This window comes from Apostichopus japonicus, chromosome 11, assembly GCF_037975245.1.
Source record: "Apostichopus japonicus isolate 1M-3 chromosome 11, ASM3797524v1, whole genome shotgun sequence".
NCBI lineage: Eukaryota > Metazoa > Echinodermata > Holothuroidea > Aspidochirotida > Stichopodidae > Apostichopus > Apostichopus japonicus.
In genome coordinates this window covers 10,358,147-10,385,579 of record NC_092571.1, presented here as the reverse complement: position 1 = coordinate 10,385,579, position 27,433 = coordinate 10,358,147, and the positions used below count along the sequence as shown (strand labels likewise).

The 27,433-nt window shown below is 35.8% G+C and overlaps 1 protein-coding gene across 3 annotated transcripts; it reads left to right on the top strand.

Annotated features, from left to right (window-relative positions):
* Positions 1-81: 81 nt before the first annotated feature.
* LOC139975734 (uncharacterized) lies at positions 82-26,835 on the top strand. 3 transcript variants are annotated; one of them, XM_071983847.1, is made up of 12 exons: positions 82-396; positions 3,355-3,457; positions 4,939-5,089; positions 6,474-6,545; positions 8,472-8,629; positions 9,543-9,737; positions 10,775-10,962; positions 11,597-11,698; positions 12,964-13,047; positions 15,355-15,433; positions 17,507-17,665; positions 22,210-26,835. In XM_071983847.1, the coding sequence occupies exons 2-12, from the start codon at positions 3,406-3,408 to the stop codon at positions 23,616-23,618; spliced, it is 2,649 nt and encodes an 882-aa protein (XP_071839948.1). In that variant the 5' UTR covers positions 82-396; positions 3,355-3,405; the 3' UTR covers positions 23,619-26,835. The 3 variants fall into 3 exon arrangements, with proteins under 3 accessions (XP_071839948.1, XP_071839946.1, XP_071839947.1); XM_071983845.1 differs by having other exon boundaries at positions 85-396; positions 3,329-3,457; XM_071983846.1 differs by having other exon boundaries at positions 228-342; positions 3,329-3,457.
* Positions 26,836-27,433: the final 598 nt, after the last annotated feature.

Here is a 27,433-nt window from a genome sequence, read left to right as displayed (position 1 = left end):
TTACTTAGTACAAGTATTTGGCTACATCACATCTTCAGTGCGCAGACGCAGGATCTTTTCGCGTGTTGCCGTTCTAGTAGTTGCTTTCACAGAAATTTTTGAGATGGATTTAAAAATTTTCTGTTATCCTTAAATAATAAACAAGCCTCATAATAACGTTATTACAAAATACTAGATGCAGTATATCTTTTTATAAATTTTCACTTGTCCAATTCTTAACCAGCAAATGTAAAGTATTATGAATACGTCCCACAACTGCTGAAAACATCGTTCAATACAGTAGTGTTTTTTAACAGTTCCCTCTGTTGTCGTCTGCTGCTGGGCAATTCGTCTTTGATTTTGGTGAGTTAGATCTAGCGTTGGGCCTTGCTAAGGAACAAAGCAGATCGATCCTACGTGAGTTTTATCTCATTATACTCTTCTTGAGCAATTTGCTCTAAGTCACCACTGCAATATAAATGCAAGATTTGGTTCCAATTCGTGCATTTGAACTGATCGAAGTAGACCTAGGTTGTAATAAATGTTAGGCTGGTACATTTCTATAGTACTAACGTTAGTAGGCTATGGCGGGAAATTTGATTAAGTGAAAAGGGGATTTAGACCTACTGGATATGTCATGTCTGACTTTATTTGAAAACAAACAAAAAAAACGATAAACTGATGTGTCTTTAGGAAGTTGATATGCCGCTTGGTGATTTACTGTTACTAAGACTAGTGTATGATGGTATCAATCATGGTAAATTTGGGATAGTAAGGCCGGGCATCAAAGTTACTTCAAAAAGATAATGGTGATGACAATCATGTCAAGCAGCTTGAAGCACTTGAAGAAAAATGTTCCTAACTTTGTGCATTCATTGAATTTAACTGTGTAATTCTGTTAAATGGGTGTAATAATCCACAAAGGTGTCTTATTATTCAAAATTGATGTTTTCTTGATTCTCTGAGGCAATTTTGACGGTTTTTGTGAAAGGTATTTTGTATCTGAGTAAAAGTGTGATTGAAAAAGTTGTTACAATTTGACTTACGAACAAGGCAACTACACTGTCTATCAGTACAGCTGCAACTACATACCTATAACACAGTACACAAATTTAGGGGATATGCAAAGTTACCGTACAATAAAGGATATTTATCTATCTTCCCAAATAGGATCAATAGGCTAATGAACAATGCTCCTTTGTCTAGCCTACGTCTGCACAGTGTACTAGCTGTTACATAGGCAACTAGCTGAGCTTAAACATGCTACTAAAGCCTACAGTATGAGTATGACTGTTGCAAGTGGCATGTGTTGGAAACCCAATATGGGATGGTGGTATTACTGTGCACTGTGGAGAATTCTTAAAGTGTTAAATTATCTGATAAAGTAAACCCAAACAAAACCCTGCAATTCCACATTATTCAACTGGGACTATATCAAGCTTTGATTCATGGCACTCCAGAGTGAAGGGATTTGACATTTATCATTAAATAGTATATGAAAGCCCTATTACAGGGTTGTCCAACCTTTTGCGGAGGAGGTCCACATGGAATGATTATGAAGGAGGGGGACGCATGAACCCTACGCTCGATTTTTCGAATTTTTTTGCCAGAAGCCCAAGGCAACAAAATGTGAGCACTGCGCGCGGAGCGCACTGATTTATTTTCCTTCCTGATAAAACAGATGAATAAAGTCCAGCCGCCCCCCCCCCCCCCCTCCGCTGAGAGTGTCACACAAACTGACCTGTATGCAGTTTTTTGTACCCAGAAGGTTCGAATGATTGATTATATAGCTTCAAATTGTTATCAATAATTCTGCTCACTAAAATTTCGCACTGTAGAAGCATCTCTGGCGGGGCGGACGTAACCCTGCGGCGGGCCGGACTGTGGCCCGCGGGCCGTAGGTTGGACAACCCTGCCCTATGACTAGCTAGCTGGCATTACTATGTAGTTTGATATCTTGTCGGCTGTAAATAAACACTTCTATTGGCTGCTTCAGATCACTTTGATAAATGACCCCTTTAAACTTCTAAGGATTATCCATTATTATAGTGTCTAACAGACTAGGATATTAACGGTGGTCTACAAAGAGACCAGTAATTGGTTTGCTCATATATACAGTATGCAAACTGAGTGTAGTAGGAAAACATGTCTTTTATGGATTTAACTTTCATATTTACACATAATAATAATAATAAGCCAGGAACATCGAGAATGTTGGAATACATGAAAATACAAGAAAGCCAATGTAGCTTTTAAGACCAGTATACAGACCTGTCAACCTGTTTGACCCCAAAATAGGGAGAATAACATTTTTGCAGGGCCAAAAAATAGGGAGAACAAGGGGAAAATATGGAGGTTGGATACTCCTTAATAAGTATAGTCTACTTATGCAATACAGTGAGAGAATCATCCAATCAGTGTTTCTTGTTATAGTTTACAGCAGCTCGCTTCGCTTTCTCCAGGGTTTCTTTAGTAGGCTTCCATTTGAAACAGGGAACAGTGGACTCTGGGTGCTGCGACTTCATGGCTAGTATGCTAGATAGAGTCCCATAAAGCTTGAGACTTGACGGACTATCTGTCTTGTTCTTGCGAACTACACTGAATAGCCTTTCCTGTTCAGTATAGGACTAATTGTTGGCTATTTTCAGATATGTCGCAAGTGATGAAACAGTAAAACACCGGGAGAATAGAATATGAAACCGGGAGGCCAGGAGATTCGGGTAAAAACCGGGAGTCTCCGTATAAAACTGGGAGAGTTGACGGGTCTGAGTATAGTTGTAGAAACCTTTTAATGTAGCTTTTGCTTTACTTTTTTTTTTGGTATGATATCACAATTAAAATTCCGTCTAAAGTCATCCATGAAGCTAGGCCTTGACGTATCCATATTTTTATGCCAACTGTAGCCTGGACAGCATAGTAGGAGAATTTAACTGACTGTGCACTCTCCTCTGCTGCAGTCTACCACATTTCTGATATATGTACAGCTTAATATACATTGATCCACTATTCTTGCTACTAAGAGGTCTAATTCAACAAAGTTCATTGACAAATGATAGCAGTTGGGACATCTGCATGATGGCTCTCTATTAGCAAATGATCTTCAATCCCTGGTACTCCAGATGCTCAATTTCTGTACAACGTGAATGGTTAATTAGCTCTTTTGTTTTAGCAGAGATACGTTTCAGTATGTTACATTGATCGACATAACTTGTTCTTTATAATAAGAAAGCCATCTTTGTCCATCATCATGATATAATTGAAACTATTACAGTATGAATTATCTGGTCTAAAGGCTCCCACTTTATACTGGTATTTTATTAATGACTGTGTTTGCTTCCTTATTTTCAAGTGACTTCTTCTTAATGAATACTGTAGCTGCTTTGTCCCTTCAACATATTGGTGGAGCAAAGCCATTAAGAAGCAAGCATGGGAGAGAAATCAGACAGTGCAGCAGAAAGTGGGCATGTCACAACCAAAGGTAAATGATGGTACATCCCTGTTTCAGAATTAAATTTAGGAGACTGAAGGTAGTCAGACCCTGGATTCATGTGAAATGTCATTTCTGCTTAGGAAACTACTATACTCTGACCTGGAATACAGTAGCTGTATTACAGAAATAATGAATGATAGTAATTGCAAAGTGCAAACACATACCCAGATATAAAATGTCAGAAGGGTATGAGGGCAGCCATGTCATCAAACATTAGTAGTATCAGTCATTGAAGACGTTGTGCATATTTGACATAGTACAGTACAAGAGGTGGGATGAATCACATATGGTTGGCAGCTTGACTGCATATATGACTGGCTGCAAATGAGTTCATTATAAAAGCTGAAATCCGTGGCTGTTAGTCTCATTGTTAAATCCATTGCTTTGTGTGATCCAACTATTTAAGCAGTAATTCAAATAAACAGGTGATTTATGAAGTCTATTAACGTGTCGAAGCACATTGACAAAATACACTAAGTCTCCAGTGTGGTTAATTGGTACTACAGAGATGCCAACCAGTACGATTTTATCGTATTTAGTACGATAAAAAAAGTGAAATGTTAATACGATTTGCCTCTTGAAAATAAGACTTTTCATCTTTCAAAAAAAGAAAAAAATCGTTTATTTTTTATATTATTATTTTTTTTTTAATAGTTGATCAATAATCTTGCTACTGTACATGCTGCAATTCATATTTGATTATTTGAAATTTCTGACACTTTTTTTCTTTTAATTGGTTTATAATATCAGTTAACAGGAATGTTGCTCATATTTCCATGAGTATAATGCAAGTCTATACAGTAATTTTTTTCTCACTTCTACTTCTGTCTTGAACCAAATTCTCATTGGCCCAAAATATGCAAGCAATTAAGTTGTATCATTATTCTCATTATGCATTTAAACACCCTTCTTGCATCATAAGAATTATTGCAGATGCTTTACAATTTCTCATTAGATGTTATTGAAAGAGTAAACATTTTACTTGCGCGTTCTTACCAGTAAAACATTTTTCTGACATTTTACTGGCCCGGGCCCAACGGGCCAGTGGTAGTGTTGAGTTTTTGTGAAAATCTGATTTTTCTCTCAAAAATCTGATTTTTTAGGATATTCAGTCTGTTTTTTGTGTCAAGAGGTTGGCATCTCTGCTACTATACAGTACTTGGCAAATAATACTTGATAATATTTTAATGGGGTGAAATTTTGATGTACATAGTCAGTTACAAATGTAGAATACTCCCTGGTTTATGCTACTGCATGAGATGTAGACCTGATTGGTTTGCTTTACAGATTGTACAGAAGGATATATTTCTCTATAAACAATATTCAAGCAATATTTTCATGTACTATAATTATAGCTTTTGGCAAAGTTTCTGACCTTCCATTTAATAATATTTAAAGTCTTTGCAATTAAAGTCTTTTGTTAAATATATTTTGACTTTGTATTTTCTTGTCATGTTGTTTCTCATTAGAAGAGGAAAATGGTCCCTCCAATGTAACAGATGGTTTGAAGCCAAATGATTCAGCAATCAGTGTGGACATTTCTGGGGCAGAGGAAGAAGATAATTGTGGCAACTGCAGAGAGCAGGATAAGGAAGATGAACAGTTACCTCCAGAATTTATGTGAGTGAAAACTTCAATAAATAAGAAAATGTGTTATAAAAAGTTGGGTAAACAGACTGTTGAATTCAGTAAGGTTGCAGTATTCTATGCCTAGTAATCCATTTATGCTTTTACTTAATTCGGTATTCAAAGGAGTTACTCAATGTCTGCAACTGCTATTTGATAGAATCGATCTGTTCTCAGAGTTAATGTGACCTTGAATTCTTGTGCAGATAAATTTTTGGAAAAGGCCTAGAATTGTTTGAAAAAATGGAGGAAAATTAATTTGCTTGTAGTAACCATGAAAATATTGGATACTTTGAATGGTACTTTGCTAGATAGCCAAAACAATACTTGAGGTGGTTAAGAGGGAGTGCCTCTTTGGTATTCCTTTTGGCCAATAGGGCAGGAATATGCCCATCGAAACCCCCTCGAACCCTCCTTCAAGTGGAGACCATTGGGTAGTAATCTATACATACTTTCCATGTCCCCAGTAGGTGAATGGCATTTAATTATGATGCAACAATCTCTGGTGATGACTCAAAGATCCACTTCTACCAGTTGGAAGAACCTTGTTTGGCACCATTCAGCACTACAGTAGGTGCCAATTGTTGGTCCACAGTGATCGTAGACATTTGCTATTGCCGCTGCCGCCTTGTCTCCAGTTTGATGTGTTTCTTGTCTTGCTACCTTGAACAGGTCTCCCTCCTGCAGTGTTAAAGCCAACTCTCTTTTATTAGATACTTACTGTAGATGGTCAGATATTAGATTCCTCACATGTTGTCCTTTCTTTCCAGTTGCAAAGTTCAGCCTTATTGTTGAGGGACTCTTCTTATCTTGCTTCCTTGAACAGGTTTTCCTCCTTCAGTGTTCAAGCTTACTGTCTTTTCTTAGATGGTCAGCCATTAGATGCCTAACGTGATGTCCTTTCTTTCCAGACATGCAAAAACATCATTATTGTTAAGGGAATCTTCTTGTTAAGTTTTAGCCCCAAAATGGCTATCAAGAAGGCGACACCTTTGATTATCCCTACGATAACTTATATCTGAATATTCATAATAGAGTAGCCGTCGAAAAAGGGTGCCCAACTGTGTGTGAAGTGGCTCTTGCATGATGGTACTGTATCTGCTAGTTGATCCTGGGTCTCAGTGTCTCTAGTGACCATTACCCCTCTCATCAGATATTGCCCCAACCTGTACAACTATCTGCTGAATTTTGAGAGCTACCATTCATCAAGGAATGCATGACCAAATAGAACAGGTTGTGTGAAAGTTCATTATAGGCTGGAGTTACAGTAATATGTATTTAAAATTTGTTTCATATCATATTTGTTATTAATATTGTATGATATTTTGCTTTTGCAAACTTTGTATTGATATTTTTGTAACATTGTTTTCTTACTTAGACCAGAAGATCCAAACAAAGAAGAATTGGATGAGGAGCAGCAAGCGGGGGATCTGAGTGACGCAGCATCGTTGTATGCAGTATAACTTTATCATTCTTAGAACTCTTTCATCCAAACCAGACATATTGGAAATAGCTTCATTAGCCAACCTCCTATCCGCATTCTTTTATTGGTCCTTCATTAAAATAGCTTTTGTGGATGCAAGTTACTTGTTTTGTGATATAAATTTATAATGTAGAGTGACTCTATAAGTAATGAGCCACTTAAAATGAAACATTGCTCCAACTGCATCGCTTGTTTCATTGATGAAATTTTCTGAAATTTATTCACCCTATTTTGACCAATACATTTTGCATTACAGTACTGTATGATGTCTGTTATAGGTGTAGTTTGAAGTGACACACAAAAAATTTTCTTTTTAAAAGACTCGCTCTTTTGCTGTACACAGCAAACATGTTTCCCACCCTTGTCTTCAGACTCTTATGTTTTACTGTTGCAATTAAAATCACTATTTAATTCTGGTTAAGGCACTTTATCATACCTTATTACAATAAAACAGCATCCCTTCGCACAGTTAATTGTAAGTTTTCCCAAGGTTTTATACTAATGACTTGAATTTAAAAGATAAACAAAACCTGTTGATGGTGAAGTTTGCCATGGATTCTTCTCAGAGTAGTTGACAAGGGCGTAAAGAAGGACAGAGAGTGTATATGAGTTGCAATGTGCAATATATAGTAACAGCCAAATTAACAACAATGACAAAAATTTATTTCCAGCAATTGTGTACAGCACATGAATGTTTAACAAAGTATAAACGAATATTTTGATATACAATACAATCTAGAGAGACAGCTGGTACAAAGAAAAAAGAAAAAAAAACATTCATCATGTAACTTGATATACAATATTTAAGCTATACAAATGCATAGAAAAGGAGAAAAAAGAAGCGCATTGCTTATAGAATGTTTTCCCTATTTGAATATAATAAATATATACATATACTGCAGAGAAATTGGTGCAAGGAAACAAAACTACAAAACAAAAATTAATAACAGTTAGATAGAAGCAGCTTTCTATATATTCTCTTAAGTTTGTTACATTTATTTCATATCTTCTGCATATGGTTTCTTATTTCATTCAGCCTCGTCTCCACTTGGTCTCAATATTCTTTCTTCCTTTTGGTTTTAGTTTAAGTTCTGTTTCATTGAAGGTTCTTTCAACGTGTTCACTTCATTGCGATTAAGTACAAAAATATTCTCATTTATCTTACTAGCATGTCTCTATATGAGCGTGGGCTTTTGGCCTTAGTTTCACATTCTTTTTCTTTCTCGTTCAGCTTGTATTTTCCTTGCCTCTTTTGCCATCTATAAAGGTCCAAAAGACACCCGATTTAATTCATAAGGAAATGAGTCAGTGTCATCTCAAATGACGGTGGAAATTGGTGGATATACTGGTTTCCTTTCTTTTCAACTAAAATTTGGCCTTACCTTTGTACAATTGAACAAGAGCAACTTATGGTCTTGCTTGTGTTCGGGTCAAGCCTGAGACAGAAAGGAAAGAGCATGTGACTATGCCGAAGACCAATACTCTGTTAACAATACATTATTATGCAATGCTTAAGGATGCACAAAACCATGGCTAAATAATTAGCATCCAATTAACTCAACATGCACAAACAATCAATAAAATACCTTAGGGGGCTATCCCAGAACGTCTTGTGACAAAGTTAACGTATGACATTGAAAATATTGCACATTTTGCACAATGTGCAATTCCGAATAAAATGAATTTAATTTCAACATTTTGAAGCCAAGCAACTGAACATGGTATGAAGCTGGGATTTGAACCCACACATTCCCTTTGGCAAGCCATACCTAAGTTATGTTATTTGTTTTTGACATCTCAGAGAGTTTATCACTTTACATGCTGATCTCAAGTACTGCTAAATATGTGTTTTTTAATATTTTTAACTTCTTTTCATTATTTATTGTTTGACAGTCTTGAAGATGACTTGCATTGTACTCCTCTGGATGAAATTATGGAAGATTCTGTGGAGATAACACCAAACCCTCCTCAAAAGAAGAAATTGAAAAGAAAGAAAGCTCACTCTAAAGAATGTCCAAGGAATCCAAGCAGGGAATTGTTTGGTTCAGCAGGTAAAAAGGAATATTAATTCATTTGCTATGAAAGAAGCAATAATAGAAGAAATGGACACAGTATTAATTGAACCTTTTTAAATTTTTTTTTTTTTTTATGTTTAAACATATCAATACTCTTCTACAGCATGGTGACTGAGAGCATATAAAACCTTGAAAATAATTTTTATATTTCATAAAAGTTATTAAAATTAATGTAAAACTTTGTAATATTTCAGAAGTTTATTTCTATTTGATTTGTGGAAGAGGAATGTAATATCTGCTGTTTGAAATTACCAAAAATGGATTTGAAACAAATGAAGTGCAAATGTCATGGTAAAATATTCCGGGGAATTCAACTCTAGAAATCAAGACTGAGAGAAGCAAAAATGCAATCAGGTTTGGTTGTGCTCTGTTGAATTCTCATACAGTGGGTCTTATTGTTGACATATAAAATGACAACTTAAGGGATTTTTTTTTTTTTTTTTCTTCCTTTCCTTTTTTTTTTCGAGAATTTATGCAGTTCTCTCATTTGCTCTAAACATTGTGTATATACATACTGCCTTGAAGAAGATTTTATATTGATTCAGAGAGCTGGACTAAAGGAGAGATAAATCACAGAATACAGTCATACAGTAGGCAGCCAGATTTTAGGCTAGAAATGGTCATACTATTTAAACCATGACATATCCATGATCTTGGTATTATGTGTAGGTACAAAGTGTGTAGTGTATTGAGAAGGTTATTCAATTACTACGTGGTTCTTCTCTTAAAATTTGTGTGGTTGATATTCCACAAAAGCTAAAGTGAGCAGTGAAATGGAAGTGATACTCTCTAGAAAAATGCTGTCAACATTATTTATTGACATATTAAAGTAATTTGAGGAGATTGACAGAAAATTGTTTGATTTAATTCTTCTGTTGCCTATGATTAGATTCTTCTAAGGTATCGAAGAAACCTTCCCAGAAAAGGAAGCTAAAGGAAAGAGGAAAGTTTCAAGATCGTGATATAACAGAAGATGGTGTCTGGGTACAATGTGAAAACATGCAATGCAAGAAATGGCGCTTTCTTAAATCCGAGACAGACCCCGCTAAAATACCAGAGCAGTGGACATGCATCATGCATCCTGGTAAGTCATAAAGATGGAAATAACACTGAATGAAAGGTGTTCAAAAAACAAGCTTCTTCATCTGAAGTTAAATTTCATGAATCCTCTTCCGAATTGCAAGTTACAAGCCATTCCTTTTACCTACACAATTTTAAGGGAAATCTGCTGTTCTTTAATGTAACATGAATTTACATGAACATTGTGTCATCAGTTACAACTTCATGAATGCACAAGATACTTTTGCTAGATAGAGAATGTAGTTCATGCTGTTTTAAAACTACATAAGAGCTTGAAATTATAATTTAACTTGTTAAATGGGTATTTGAGCTTGTTTGTTTCATTTTATATGCATGTAAGAACATATATGATGTAGATACAGCTATGTAACACATTGTATGTTCTCATCTATCTTGGTTATACAAAGAACACATTCAAATGAGAGAGAAAATCATTTTGAAACTTTGACATTGATGCCACACTTTGCACCCCAACCTCATGGAGTGATCCATTTGCCTCTGAGATGTTGTTCAAGTGCATACTAATTGCACATATAAGGTAGTGAATCTACTCTACTGATATATTCATAGTGATGACTGCACCGAACACATTACCTTTACATATATTGTATACGCTGTAAACACTAAAAGCCAACAATGTGTATGCTAGTAATGGCTTATTTGGCTGATCATTCTGCAACAGCTTTGCATTAGTCACAGGATGGTAAGAAAATTAAACAAAGAAGAAATGGGTATACCCATTTCTTATGTGTTTAATTTTTCTTTTCCTTCTTTTGGCAGTACATTAGCACAAAATAGATATGATATCAAAATAAAATAGAGCAGTATAAAATTTGTGAATGGATGATCAATCATTCCAGTTTCTCTCAATAAAATTGATTCTCTGGTTCTCTTTTGCATAAGACAATATTTCAACCAAAAGTTATGACTCCAGGGCCTTCTGCAATATAAAGTTTGCATGAATTTGCTCATTACATTGACTATTCTGTTGCTCGTCTGCAGTGTGTAAGGAACTGTTTCATTTTCTTTCTTGTTTAATAGATGAAAATTTTAATTCATGTGACAAACTAGAAGAAGACTACTCACAATTGGAATTCATTCACAACAAGTTCACAGAAGGCTCCATCGTGTGGGCTAAGATGCAGGGATTTCCATGGTGGCCTGCCATGGTAGAGACTGACCCTGACCGTGGTGAATTTATGTTCCACAATGGAATAGACTCAGATGTGGTAAGCAAAGGCCTTTCCTCTTCTTTTCTGTTAACAAGAACATTTCTTTTGGAGTCTGTTACCAACTTTTAGAATAAATTTAGAAATGCAAATAAAATACTGGTAAGAACTTCATTGAAATTGGTAAACGCAGGTATGCAACTGTACAAGTCCTGTGCTCCATCAACCAGCTCTCGTTCCTTAGTTGTTAGCAATCCATGGTATAGAGGGTACTTTGCATATTATGTAACCAAGGATCACACCCCAGTTTCATTTGATGCAACCCAGTAAAGTTGTGAACTATTAAAAAACCAATTGAGGAAACAATTGTGAAAGAATCTTCAACAAAAGTTTTACATAATTATTATTAATTACAGCATTTTTTTATAAATACAGCATTTGAGATATTTGTTATGAAGAACAAATTCAGCAAGCCAGGTGATAGATTTGAATGTTGCTTTTGATGGTCAGCTTTTCTTCCATCGTGAAGAAATTTGGAATCTATGTGGTCATGAATAGATATGTGTTTATTAACCTCAAAGAATCACAAGCATGATTTGGAAAAATAAATTTGTCAAGTTTATTGAGTTGGGACATATGGAACTACTATTATATAGCTTAGAGTTATCTTTAACCATGATATCATCTCCTGTAGACTCACTATCATTGTGTATTCCTGGACGAGGTTGTGAGCCGTTCCTGGGTTTGTGCAGCCTCGGTTAAGAAGTTTGAAGAACCTGGGAAACCTCCAGGATCTGTGAGTTTTGCAAATAATTTGGGATCATTCATTCATTTTGTTTTGCAGGGATGTTTTCTGCCAAATTTTTAGTGGTTATTTATATTCCCAAGAAATGTGCAAACATCATTAATGAATTAAGATAGGGTCAAGTTGGCATGAAACAAGCAGATTTTCAATTAAATGTGAACATTTTGTCATCTGTTACCATTTCCACACTATGGAAGTTATGACACCTGATTTTATAAATGTCATTATTTCAGTGGTATAATTCGTCAGAATATTTTATCACAAAGGATCAACTTTGGATGGAACATGACTCCTTGAGTTCTAAAGTGGCAAATGTTGGTTACCATGGAGTTATACACAGTTGCCATTGCTTAGTATTGTGCAGAATTGATGCAGAGTTTATCTGGATGTTAGAAATTCAATTTGGGGTTCAAAACTGAAGATGTAAGAGATGTAAGAGGAATGGCTCCCAAAAGAGCTGACATGGTGGCCATTGTTCAGCAGGTGTCAAAGTAGGATAAAATTAGGTGAAAGATGCAAAGTGAACAGCTTTAACACTGGCAGCTTCTCTTTAGTTTTAAAGGGAAAGCTACCTATCTTTTAGACATGATTATATAAGCCAGCTTTAGTGGTACTAGTAGCATTAAAATGTTAATAGCAGTTCATATTAAGGGTTACAACAACCAGTAGCATTAAAAGGTTAATAACAGTTCATATTAAGGGTTACAATGTTCAACCAACATTTAAAAATTTAATTGTAGCACACAAACTTGATAAAGTGTGGAAACTTTCTGTATTTTTTTTTTTTTTAAATGAAATTCTTTAATTTTAGTCCTTCAGTGTGAGTCTTTGTGCCAGCAGGTATGCATGCACACAGTTAATATCACCAAAGGGAATCGATAAGGTATCAATTTAAAGGTTTACAGGTTTGTTTGTCACAACATTTTGACATCTGCAAAGCTAGCAATTATACAGATTATAATAATGTGAGTAATGGCACTTTATTGCTTAAGTTTCCTTGTAAAGTGGAAAGATGGGAATGGAGGTTGTCAAACTAGGACATGTCATTATATTCAACAAGTAAAAGTAATTAAACCTAGAATTTTGTCACAAGTTTATTCAAATCCTACTTGAAGTACTGCTATGTTTTCATATATGTTTTGTATGCATTGTTTATTTTAAAGTTGGAAGTGTCATACACAATGTTGAATGTTCTGTAGTTAAATGTATGATATAATTCATCACTGAAAGCCAACTTATTTCTTCTTTTGTGGCAGTTATTTTATAAGAAGAAAGACTACTCCAAATCGATACTTCCAGCCAAGAAGCAAGCACTAGATGCTTTGAAAGTGTCAATTAAGGTATTTGTTTTCTTCTCATTTTTAGTTGAATGCAGATTTCTGCTCTTATTTCAATTAATTTTTTTTTAATTACACACACTTGGTGTAACAATACCAGTTCCTAGTTTTTGTATGACACTTGGTTGTTACATAACCAATGTTTTCTTCCATTTTGCACTCCAGCATATAATTAAGCACCCTAGTCTAGGGAGATAAGCATTCCATTTGTAAAGCAAAAGTCTATAGATAGACCTGGGTCAGTTCATTGATGAATTACATGTAGTAGCACACACAGTAAGATAAATGGTAACCACCCAGCCCGTGTGTATGGAGTGCTAGCCATTACTAACCACCCAGCCTGTGTGTATAGAGTGCTCGCCATTACTAACCACCCAGCCTGTATGTATGGAGTGCTAGCCATTACTAACCACTTAGCCTGTGTATATAGAGTGCTAGCCATTACTAACCACCCAGCCTGTGTGTATAGAGTGCTAGCCATTACTAACCACTGAGCCTGTGTATATAGAGTGCTAGCCATTACTAACCACCCATGCAGCCTGTGTGTATGGAGTGCTAGCCATTACTAACCACCCAGCCTGTATGTATGGAGTGCTAGCCATTACTAACCACTTAGCCTGTGTATATAGAGTGCTAGCCATTACTAACCACCCAGCCTGTGTGTATGGAGTGCTAGCCATTACTAACCACACAGCCTGTGTGTATAGAGTGCTAGCAATTACTAACCACCCAGTCTGTGTGTATGGAGTGCAAGCCATACTAACCACTGAGCCTGTGTATATAGAGTGCTAGCCAATACTAGCCTCCCAGCCCTGTGTGTATGGAGTTCTAGCCATTACTAACCACCCATCATGTGTGTATGGAGTGCAAGCCATTACTAACCACCCAGCCTGTGTATATAGAGTGCTAGCCATTACTTACCACCAGGCCTGTGTGTATGGAGTGCTAGTCCTTACTAACCACCCAGCCTGTGTGTATGGAGTGCTAGCCATTACTAACCACCCAGCCTGTGTGTATGGAGTGCTAGCCATTACTAACCACCCAGCCTGTGTGTATGGAGTGCTAGCCATTACTAACCACCCAGCCTGTGTGTATGGAGTGCTAGCCATTACTAACCACCCAGCCTGTGTGTATGGAGTGCTAGCCATTACCTTATAAATGGCTGGACAGGGAAACACCAGAAGTATCATGTGACACTCCAGTTGTGACCATTTCACCTGGATCCTTTATTATTACTCAGTTTTGTTAAAGTAATGTTGACCATAAACCAATACTGTCATGCAATATGCTGGTGTATTGTTATCTGTTCCTACACTGGTTAAATTCCAATTTTGTGATTAAGATTTCTGACCCTATCCATAGCCTTCATCTAAGGAACACTGTGTACAGTATTAATGTTGTGAAAAACATTGAATGTGAAATGGTTTGAATAAAATGCTTTATATGTTAAACTTAACAAGGTTTCATGCTTTTCCTCAAAAGGCAACAATCATTAAATAGACTAAGATGTTACCAAACCAAAGATCAATTTACTTGCAATAAGTAAACGACAGGCAGTTCTATAATTGTCAGAGTTTCATTATTAATAACTATGATATTATATCAGAAAAAGTTCATAGACCTCAAAACTGCTGCACAAAAAGTGATTTCTACATCATTCCCTGAGCTTGCATCAGCATTCCCATCAAACTATTTATCCTATCTTATATACTGATAAACTATGTTTGATAGTCTGTTGTATTGTTGCACTGTTGCCGTTTAAAAACACTAAAGAACCTTAAAAGTAACACTTACATATTGCTGGCCTTGATTCTCTCATCACTCAACAGTGTCTGTAACCTTATACAAATATGTATTTAATATCTAGTCATCTTTCAAATCAACCTGTCAATAACTTGTGAGATTGTTGTAGTCAGTTTCACTGTTTTAAGAAGAAAAAAATAGTTGCACTGTTTTTGTTTGCCAATACAGTAAATAACTTAAATAGTGTTTAGGTCTATATTTTTTGTTTTTCTGATGAAAAAAAAAATAAAGTTATGAGTTATGATCAGCTTTTCATCCTTTACCAGAATGCAGTATGAAATTATCAGATCACTACACAAATAAATATTGACCATTCTCATGTGTAGCAATTTGACCATTTTCATAGCATTCTACTATTTGATGTTAAATCATTATTCCCTGCAAAGATCAAAGGATCAGGTGAATTGTCTAGTTTATGCCTACTGCCTGTAATACATTTTTAGTCATATTCAGGTATTGTCCAATTGATTTGTTACAATATAATGCTGTTTTGGATGTCTCTTTCAGGAAAGAATAGACACGTTTGGCTTCAGCAAGACCTTTAAAGGAGTTTGGACAAAACAGAGTAGAGATTGTTCTTTGCAAGGTACATTTTTTTTTGTTTTATTTATTTGGGTTATTCTCCACATTATTTATAGCTCTGTTATTGTAAGACAGAGAACATGTACTGTATATGCCCCGCTTTGACCTATATAAATGAAGTATTGTTCTGGAAACCATATCAAACACAGCAGCCAGAAATGTTATAATGTATTGAGTGAACTGTTACGCTAATATAGAGAAGAAGCTAGAATGGTGATTGCACTAACATTGTCATTGGATATCTCATCCATCATTAGTTCACAGCCTAATATATCAATCTCTTACACTGCTTCACACTTAACTGTAATACATCAATCTAATCTATAGCATACCATTCAGATCCTCTTACACTGCTTCACACTGAACTGATCAACCCAATATATCAATCTAATCTATAGCTAAGCTTACTATTCAGACCCTCTTACACTGCTTCACACTGAACTGATCAACCTAATATATCAATCCAATCTATACAGTGTAGCTAAGCTTACTATTCAGACCCTCTTTCACTGCTTCACACTGAACTGATCAAAACTCCACTGAGTTGCTGTGGAAGTGTGACAAGCAGAAGTATTGAGCATAGTTGATAAGTACCTATCGGTTTGATTAACCAATCAATAAAAATCAGTCAGCTTTCACCTTTCAGAGTTAGAAACCTTTGGCCAAAGACAGTCCTAGTTTATGTGAACTTAAAATGTGTATTCAAATCAGATGTGATTGATTTATATCAGTGTTTAATGTTTGATCTTCAACTCAGTTTAATAGCTCAGTTTACTTGTTGCTTTATTCTTTTCTTATTTAAATGATACTTAACAACCACTTTAGTAGGAACAGGAACTATCAAAGTGAAAGGAAGTGAACTAGAAATCTTTTGTAAGCTTGACAAATATATCACTCCCTAAACAACCCTGATCTAAACACTGTGTTTACAGTTTAGGTTATAAACACAGGATATCAGTTGGTCTGTTATCTTAGAAAGGTTCCCTTCAAGGATATTTACTGTGATTCTTGGTTAAACAAGTAAAACATTAGCCATATATGGAAGTTATGGTGAAATGTTCCCTTGCAGGAGTAACCATTAGAAATTCTTGCATATGATATGTTTCAAATTGACATAATAGTTTCATTTGGTTGAAGTTTTACACCTTAGTATTGAAAAGTTTTTGCCAAAGTACATCGTAACCATATGCTGCCTTTTGCTAGATAACTATAGCTGTAGAATTATCAATGATACTCCAAAACATTACAAAAATGGGTGAATAAATATAATTCAAGATTGGTAAGTGTAAGGTTTTCCTTTCAAATTCTGGGGATTCAAAGTTGTGACAAACAGGAAATGGGATCTGAGGGTGTACGTGAGATATTGTACATAACAGTTGATAGCAATCTTTGTGCAGGTAGTAATGTACAATTTGAATGTATAAGGCTGACCGAGTGACCTGTACCAGGGTCATCAATAATCTCTCCAACTGACCTCCAGACTAATACAAGTAACAATAAAATAATGCATTGGTCACTTGACTATTTTCAACAAATAAGGAGGAAAGTTATGTCTTTTGTGACCATCAAAATATTCTCCAATTGATCCTTCTTATCTAATCCAAACACTTTTGTTAGATACATTAATTGCTTACACTGACAGTTCTGACTGCCAAACTTGACCATTGAGCATCGCCTCCAAGTTTGGTTTATAAAGGATCATAAAATCAACAATTCACTCAGACTGATCAAAGTTGATCCCCTGTCTCTATTCCATAGATTACTCGGACACAATATATAATAAACAGCTATGACCATCGGGAACTCTCTGTGAATGTTTTCCTTGCTTTCATCGTGTCCACCAGTAAATGATCAAAGAGCCACTACGTTAGTCTCCAAAAGTCTCTAGGGAATGAATCTGCAAGCTTATCTCAAGAGAGGCTAGAGTTGAAAGTCTTTAGAAAACACAAAAGGAAATGAGTTTTAACTCAGGGTAGTTCAATCATCAATAACTTTTCATGGCTGATCACATGCAATATACAGTATCTACAACCCTCCCTGCTATGCTTTTCATTGATACTCTTTCACAAATTGACAGAACTGGATGACTCTGAGGTAAGCGAAGACATCTTGTGTAGCATATTGAGCTCGGAGGACATGAAAGAATTGGAGCATGAAACAGACGGCTGGATATCAGAGGCAGTTGAGGCTATGAGAGAGACAACCACAGAAGATATGAATCAGCTATTAGTAGCAGGTACTAAATTAAAACACTTGGTCGTTATCAAATCTGTCTGTTGTATGATTATATTAATATTATAATATAGATCAATATGTAATGGCTCTGAGAGAGACAACCACCGAAGATATGAATCAGCTATTAGTAGCAGGTACTAAATAACACTCAGTCATTACCAAATCTGTCTGTTGTATTATTATATCAATATTATTATTTCATTTCATTTCATTTATTTCGTCTATACATAAGAACAGTAGAACAAAGTGGTATAGTATAAACAGGACACTAGAAAAACAATAGTAGTTTATCGAGCTAGCGACCAAAAATAACAAAAAAACAAAGAAAGAAGGTAACAATTAAGAGTAGAGATAAATAAACATGAGATAATCAATACTCAGTCAGCGTAGTTTTCAATTAGGTGGGCTTTAAGTTTTCGCTTAAACGTTACATAAGATTTAACAGTTTTTATATCATTTGGAAGCACTTTCCAGGTTTTATAGCAGTAGTTTTTCAAGAGTAATTTACCGTGTTTCGAGTGATGTCTGCTAACAGAAAAATGGGTTATTATTCCTCGTACTGTTACGAATATACGCTGAATTACAGGGATTAACAATATCACTAAAGACACGGGGAGAATATTGTTGATATACTTATAAATAAAAGAACACATCTTGAGAACATGAATGTCGCTGACCTTAAGAATACCAAGGTCTTTGTGCAAAGTACTGGTAGGATAATGTCGATGTTTAAAAGTAATGGTTTTTAACATTCTATTTTGGAGGATTTGTAAAGGCTTAAGTATGGTAGCTTTAGCCATGCCATAAATTTCAGCACCGTAAGAAATCTTAGAACAAACCAGTGAACAGTAAAGCTGAATAGCTACAGAGGGAGTGAGCGAATCCCTGAGGCAATAGAAAATGCCATTAAACTTAACAAGACTATTACAAAGGTCATCAATATGTTGCTTGAATGACAATTTATCATCAATCATAAGGCCAAGATATTTGACGCAATCTGTTTTACAAATATTAGTATTATTCAATACAAAATGCTCTGGACACGAATGAGAAACATTATCTTTGGCATGAAAAATAGTAAAGTTAGTTTTCCCAAGATGCAAGGTAAGTCTGTTCGCATCAAACCAATTTTTGAGACTGCTTAACGTTGATTGTGCTTTAAGCACGATATTGGTACAGTTTTTGTCGTGGACAAAAAAGTTTGTGTCATCAGCAAAAAGTCTTAAGGACTCGTCAGGTACAACATTTTTAATATCGTTTACATAGATTAAGAATAACAGCGGTCCTAAAACAGATCCCTGAGGCACACCGATATTAACATTGGAACACGTAGAATAAGTACTGTTAACATACATCAATTGCTTCCTGTTAGATAAGTAACTATGCATAACATCGAAAGCTTTACCTCGAATACCGTAACTGTATAACTTGGCAAGGAGAATTTTGTGGTCGACAGTGTCAAAGGCTTTCTTGAGATCTAGATAAAGACCCAACACATTCTCACCATTATCTAGATAAGTCCGAATACATATTATATATAGATCAATATGTAATGGCTATGAAAGAGACAACCACCGAAGATATGAATGAGCTATTAGTAGCAGGTACTAAATAACGCTTAGTCATTATCAAATCTGTCTGTCGTATTATTATATCAATATTATTATATATAGATCAATATGTAATGGCTATGAAAGAGACAACCACAGAAGATATGAATCAGCTATTATAAATAACACTCGGTCGTTATCAAATATGTCTGTTGTATTATTATATCAATACTATTATATATTGATCAATATGTAATGGCTATGAGAGAGACAACCACAGAAGATATGAATCAGCTATTAGTAGCAGGTACTAAATAACACTCAGTCATTATCAAATCTGTCCGTGGTATTGTTATATCAGTATTATTATATATAGATCAATATGTAATAGTCTAGAAGATAACTCGACATAAAGAGATAACAAAGGTAAATGAGGGACACAATACTGAACACTCAACAGAGTTATCCTAATAGACAGACGATCTATATGTCAAGACTCATATCAGGAACTTCATACTCCACATACTCTGGGGTACTATTTTATGTGTAATTTCAAACTCTGCTGTATCTACAAATATCTCCATTTTGTCATGTCATGAGCAGTGATGTTGCAGTTTCAAGGAATGGTAATGCTGTCATTCAGTAGAAAGGTTATATGTATACATACTGGACTGAGTGTAGGCCTACCTACATCTCTGAAATGCATTTAGTATGTTGTATGTATACATACTGGACTGAGTGTAGGCCTACCTACATCTCTGAATTACATTTAGTATGTTGTATGTATACATACTGGACTGAGTGTAGGCCTACCTACATCTCTGAAATGCATTTAGTATGTTGTATGTATACATACTGGACTGAGTGTAGGCCTACCTACATCTCTGAAATGCATTTAGTATGTTGTATGTATACATACTGGACTGAGTGTAGGCCTACCTACATCTCTGAAATGCATTTAGTATGTTGTATGTATACATACTGGACTGAGTGTAGGCCTACCTACATCTCTGAAATGCATTTAGTATGTTGTATGTATACATACTGGACTGAGTGTAGGCCTACCTACATCTCTGAAATGCATTTAGTATGTTGTATGTATACATACTGGACTGAGTGTAGGCCTACCTACATCTCTGATATGCATTTAGTATGTTGTATGTATACATACTGGACTGAGTGTAGGCCTACCTACATCTCTGATATGCATTTAGTATGTTGTATGTATACATACTGGACTGAGTGTAGGCCTACCTACATCTCTGAAATGCATTTAGTATGTTGTATGTATACATACTGGACTGAGTGTAGGCCTACCTACATCTCTGATATGTATTTAGTATGTTGTATGTATACATACTGGACTGAGTGTAGGCCTACCTACATCTCTGATATGCATTTAGTATGTTGTATGTATACATACTGGACTGAGTGTAGGCCTACCTACATCTCTGAAATGCATTTAGTATGTTGTATGTATACATACTGGACTGAGTGTAGGCCTACCTACATCTCTGATATGCATTTAGTATGTTGTATGTATACATACTGGACTGAGTGTAGGCCTACCTACATCTCTGATATGCATTTAGTATGTTGTATGTATACATACTGGACTGAGTGTAGGCCTACCTACATCTCTGAATTACATTTAGTATGTTGTATGTATACATACTGGACTGAGTGTAGGCCTACCTACATCTCTGAATTACATTTAGTATGTTGTATGTATACATACTGGACTGAGTGTAGGCCTACCTACATCTCTGAATTACATTTAGTATGTTGTATGTATACATACTGGACTGAGTGTAGGCCTACCTACATCTCTGAAATGCATTTAGTATGTTGTATCTATACATACTGGACTGAGTGTAGGCCTACCTACATCTCTGAAATGCATTTAGTATGTTGTATCTATACATACTGGACTGAGTGTAGGCCTACCTACATCTCTGATATGCATTTAGTATGTTGTATGCATACATACTGGACTGAGTGTAGGCCTACCTACATCTCTGAATTACATTTAGTATGTTGTATGTATACATACTGGACTGAGTGTAGGCCTACCTACATCTCTGAAATGCATTTAGTATGTTGTATGCATACATACTGGACTGAGTGTAGGCCTACCTACATCTCTGATATGCATTTAGTATGTTGTATGTATACATACTGGACTGAGTGTAGGCCTACCTACATCTCTGATATGCATTTAGTATGTTGTATGCATACATACTGGACTGAGTGTAGGCCTACCTACATCTCTGATATGCATTTAGTATGTTGTATGTATACATACTGGACTGAGTGTAGGCCTACCTACATCTCTGAAATGCATTTAGTATGTTGAATGTATACATACTGGACTGAGTGTAGGCCTACCTACATCTCTGAAATGCATTTAGTATGTTGTATGTATACATACTGGACTGAGTGTAGGCCTACCTACATCTCTGAAATGCATTTAGTATGTTGAATGTATACATACTGGACTGAGTGTAGGCCTACCTACATCTCTGAAATGCATTTAGTATGTTGAATGTATACATACTGGACTGAGTGTAGGCCTACCTACATCTCTGAAATGCATTTAGTATAATGTATGTATACATACTGGACTGAGTGTAGGCCTACCTACATCTCTGATATGCATTTAGTATGTTGTATGTATACATACTGGACTGAGTGTAGGCCTACCTACATCTCTGAAATGCATTTAGTATGTTGTATGTATACATACTGGACTGAGTGTAGGCCTACCTACATCTCTGATATATGCATTTAGTATGTTGTATGTATACATACTGGACTGAGTGTAGGCCTACCTACATCTCTGATATGCATTTAGTATGTTGTATGTATACATACTGGACTGAGTGTAGGCTCACCTACATCTCTGAATTACATTTAGTATTTCCTTATGGACCAATTGTTTCTTTCATCTCTCTCATTTTGAAATGTTTTATGTTTGTGGTGTTTTTGTATCCAGATGACCATAAGGAGAAAAAGCATGGACGTAAAAGAAAAGCAGGAAATGTAGATGACCGTGGAACGAGGAAGAGAAAGAAGCACAAGAAACAAAAGAAGAACCACAAGTCAAAGAAGGGGATGAGACATGATGCAGATAGTAAGAAGAAAGGGAAAAAGAAGAAATTGGATGAGACAGCCATGACCAACAGTGGGGAGGAGGATGGAGAGGTATTACATGGTGAAGAAAATGAGATTGAGGAGATATCTGAAGCAGTTGAAGATGAAACTACAGGTACAGAGATTGCTAGTACAGTTGCAGAGGATACAAATACGGTTGCTGTGACACACCAGAATGAAGGAGGACAGGAAGAGGATGATGTTAGTGTAGAGTGTGAGAAGGAAACATCTAACATAGCGCCTATCGTGCTCGATGAAAATGAATCCAATGAAATGAAAATACATACCAGTAGTAACAGGAATGATGACACAGGAGTACAAGAGCAGGGTGAAGGAACGTCCAAAACAGAAAAGATCCAGAGACAACGAGAAAAGAAAGATAAGAAACAGAAGGCACTCCAAGAGAAGGCCAGGAAACAGAAGGAGAGGGAGATGAAGAAGGAGAAGAAGGAACAGGAAATGAAAAAGAAAGAAGAAAAGAGGAAAGCAAGAGAACTAAAGAAGCAGCAGGTGAAAGAAAGAAAAGAGAAGAAGAAGACAGAGAAAGATGAAAAAGCAAAGAAGCAGATTGCTGAACCTATCTCTAAATCACAACACCATGACCAGAAAGTAAAAGGACAAAATCCTAGTCTGCAAAAGAAAGCAAAGTTTTCTGCACCGAAAGGTAAACCAAAGGCGGCATTTTTAGCTCCTGTGCAGGCTGCCACATGTAACAAGGACATGGAGGTTAAAACCCAGAAAGATAATAATAGGTCTGCCAGTCCAAATGACATCGAAATGCATGATGAAGATCACAAAGAATATGATCAGGGAATCAAACATGAAGATATGACGACTACCAGTGAAGATAGTTACAAGGATACTACTAAATATGCAGTGGATGCAAATGAGGAGAGTGTTGATGCTTCAGGTCTCCACAAAACAAAGAGAAAGAAGTTTAGTGTCAAAAGAAAGCTTCTTGGTGAAACCAAAGTAGAAACAAATTTGAAAAAGCCTGTGACTGTCGAGACTGATCAGGGCCCTGCAACCAAGGAAGAGGAAGTGAGGGATAGATGTACAGAGGTGTCTGCGAGAGGAGATTCAAAAATATCTGAGAGAAGAGTGGTTGATGAGGAGAAATATGATGCCGATGATGTTGACGTCTTGGACTTAGAATGGACAGATACAGTACTTCCCTCCCTAGGAGTAAAAGCTGTTATATCTCCCACAGGTGATGACGATTCTGATCCATTTGAAGCAGTGGAAGAATAAACCGCACACATGGTTATGATTAAATTTGTATTCCAGACAATACTGAAGTCACCACCACTCAGGGCATTATTTTGAATTGTTCAATCCTTTAAATATATTTGAGTAATTTAACAGCTTTTATGATTTGGTCATTTCATATGTTTTGTATATAGTTGTTATTGAAGTTCATATTTTATTGTTGGTCATTTCACATGTTTTGTATATAGTTGTTATTGAAGTTCATATTTTATTGTTGATCAATTCACATGTTTTGTATATAGTTGTTATTGAAGTTCATATTTATCATTGATCATTTCACATTTGCATTTATAGTTTTGGAGTATTTAAAAAAAATGGAAAGTTTTATTTGTGAAAAATTTAGATATAAAGTAATTTATTACAGAGTAATATTCTATAATTATTATTATTTTGATAAACATTCAACTTGCCAACATGTTAAGTATGTTTTCTATGCTCAACAAGTTTGTCTTATTCCATTCAGTGTCTGGAAATATTCCAGTATGTAACTTGTCCTTTGGAAGTTTTTTGAGTAATTTATTCAAGTAGTTTAACAGATTTTAGGATTGTTGGTCATTTCGCATGTTTTGTATATAGTTGTTATTGAAGTTCCTATTTATTGTTGGTCATTTCACATGTTTTGTATATAGTTGTTATTGAAGTTCATATTTATTATTGGTCATTTCACATTTGCATTTATAGTTTTGGAGTATTTAAAAAAATGGAAAGTTTTATTTGTGAATAATTTAGATATAAAGTAATTTATTACAGACAATAGAGAGTAATATTCTATAACTATTATTATTTTGATATACATTCAACTTGCCAACAATTTAAATATTTTTTCTATGCTCAACAAGTTTGTTTTATTCCATTCAGTGTCTGGAAATTTTCCAGTATGTAACTTGTCCTTTGGAAGTTTGTTATTGGTTTTGACTATCTCCTGTTATCCTCTGTTGGGATTTGTCTCAATATTGCCCTACCATACTGTATGGATAAAGAAAATATGAGGTACTTTGAAACGTCAATTTTACTGGATGTACAACCACTATAATTCAGACGTTTTGCAAAAGTGTTACTTTAACCAAATAAACAGTAAATATTATGTTATCTTGTGGGATACAGAACTTTCTTAATTTGACTAGGTGGTTAGCAAGTTTACGCCCTATTAAGTATGATCCAAATAGGTCAACCACAAAGGCGTGTTAGTTTCATTGGTATCTTTAGTAAGGAAACGTTCGGGAATTGTTAGTCGGTAGGATGGATCAGTGTTTTAGGGGTTAGGTTTGATAGGTTTTTATGGAGACCGATTCCCCTTTGTTTGTATAATAAAATAACTTCCAAAGTAGTGTAATCCTCCCATTATACCTCTCATTTGCATAGAAGGATACAAAGTTACAGTCTCAACAACAGATTTAAGACATAACTTAACTCAATTCGAAATTTGGATGTAGAGAAAGAGTGTAAGACATGTATTTGATGTATGTCTTATATTCGATGATATGCTCTCCGTTAGCCAGTTTACGCAGGTTTACAGGGTGTGAAGACTCACGCACAAAGAAACCTCTCATTCCGGTAATCTGACCTAGTTTCGACTGAGGTGTAACAGAAGTGTTAGACACCACCATCGATCTCAGAAAATACACACACAGCATGCTACGGTCGGTAATTAGACACTAGTGTACAGTCACTACGTGCAGCTACTGTCAATACCCATAGCACAGTGTACATAGCAGCGATGGACATCTCAGGTCTAGATAAAAGATAACACGGTATCACGTTTCATTACTGTCTGCATGTTGTAGCGACAAGAAAAAAACTTCATTTGCGGGCAACGGAAAGTTCACTTTTTTCACAGGGCGAGTCTTCAACGCCTTTAATTTTAACATCGTAGCAAATTTAGCACTGAGCATTTTGATAAATGTACCGCACCAGTACAATACGTTTTGATGTAGCGCCATCGCTAGGAATTTTCAACAAATCAGGTGACGAATGGAAATGGATAGCAAGCACTATAATACAATCTACTGGGGGTGGGCGGTCGGCCATTGTCGGTGTGGTTATAGGAAATATCCTCTCACGCCAAACAAAAGTGGTCCAAACTCTTTTGGATATCGCAAAAGATAAGGCCTGGGGGAATATGATAAAACAGTGAAGTACGCTGATTTTGTGTCCTTGGTATCTGTAGCAAATGATGCACCACCTGTAAAATTCAGTTTTGGACTTATGAATGGACATGTGAAGTTCTAACTTTGGTGTGAAATGAAATATAGTGATTGTATGACAGAGTTTATGGCTGATGCATACCCCATCTTTTTATTTCAGGGTCTGCTAGAATATAACAATGTAAACCTAGACTACAGAGTGGAGACCGTAAGTGCATGAATTTTGTATTGATCTGTTTGTTTTGATCTTATCTTTGAGAATCCCACGGCTGTTTCTTACCGACTGACATTCCCCCGTTAGGTGGGTTTGTACTGTTTAAAGGTCAACAGTATTGGCCTCGAATATGCTAGACAGTCAGGCAATGGTCACCCGTGCTTTAACTTCAACATTCATTTTACTGCCACCCTATCAGCATTCTAACTGACTGAGATATTAAGTTGTCTATTGGGACAGTCCTTGCTATGCCTGGGAATGAACTCGTTAAGACACTAAGACCCTCAAACAGGGAGATCCTTTTGAAAATTTTAGCTTGTTCAAACTTCGGGAGCAAACTGTCGATTTTTAAAGTTGCTTTGGGGGGAAGCTTATCTGTAGTTCTATTCTAAGAGATTCCTAGAACTCGCCGAAAACTACGGTTTTGTCTATTGAGGCATCTGATCGACGTGTGGGGAGGGTATACAATTTCAAAATATTTCAAGCTTCACCTATCCTGTCTTCTTTCTCACCTTTTTCGTTTGTTTTGATCTTTTTTTATTTTGTGTGATGACGTCATAATAGAAAGATGAACAGGTATAGCCTACACTAAGCCCTTTAGCAAGACCGTGACCTACACACTATACAAAAGAACAAACGGGTGAACTGTGATCTTTGATAATTGGGAGTGCTGGGCATATTAACGATGTGATACAGTGATTAATTGTCTACTCGATAACATCAAATTGTTCCCGTTTTAATTTCAAGGTTATACTTAGTCTGTTCTGAAAGACTGCTAAGCTACCGTGATTTGTTCGTTCCGCTTTATTGGACCTTTTAAAAATAAATTAATAAAATCAAAGTCAGCAGGTACTTTTCTTTATATATATATATATATATATATATATATATATATATATATATATATATATATATTGTTGTGTATCTTTGGAGCTGTCTGTGCATGGGGTACTCGTCAATTCTGACTGGTAATTTCACACGATTTTGTATTTGTTCACAAAATAAGCCCTGGCCCATTTTGACTTATTCGTGGTATTTTGTAATCTTTTGGTGAATGTATCACATGATTTGAGCTTACGAAAGACAACAGGCTGTGCGGCGTGGTCACTTGCCAAGTTCCGCTCAACGGTCATGGTCGTGTCAAATGGGAAGGAAGGAAGGAGAAAGTAAAGGGAAATGTGCGTTTTACCTGACTGCATCTTTAAGAACTGAAGCAAGGGGAAAGCTAAGACTACACTCTTGAAGGTTTTCAAGGAAGTAGTTGTAATTACTATATGCCCCAGTGTTAAAATAGTGTAGATGAGTAGTGTGGTTGTATTATACACAGCTAAAACACAAATTAGCCTCTTGACACCAAGAACACCATCGAATTTAATTAAGAACCGAACGTATTTATTCATCACCTTCAAAACTATGCTTGGAGTCTTAATGCCAAGTGT

Excerpts from the sequence above, each read along its gene's own strand:
- LOC139975734 (XM_071983847.1), top strand. The coding sequence starts at position 3,406 with ATGGGAGAGAAATCAGACAGTGCAGCAGAAAGTGGGCATGTCACAACC. Across the intron at positions 8,630-9,542 it reads GGAATTGTTTGGTTCAGCAG|ATTCTTCTAAGGTATCGAAG; the intron begins GTAAAAAGGAAT and ends GCCTATGATTAG. Across the intron at positions 13,048-15,354 it reads CTTTGAAAGTGTCAATTAAG|GAAAGAATAGACACGTTTGG; the intron begins GTATTTGTTTTC and ends TGTCTCTTTCAG.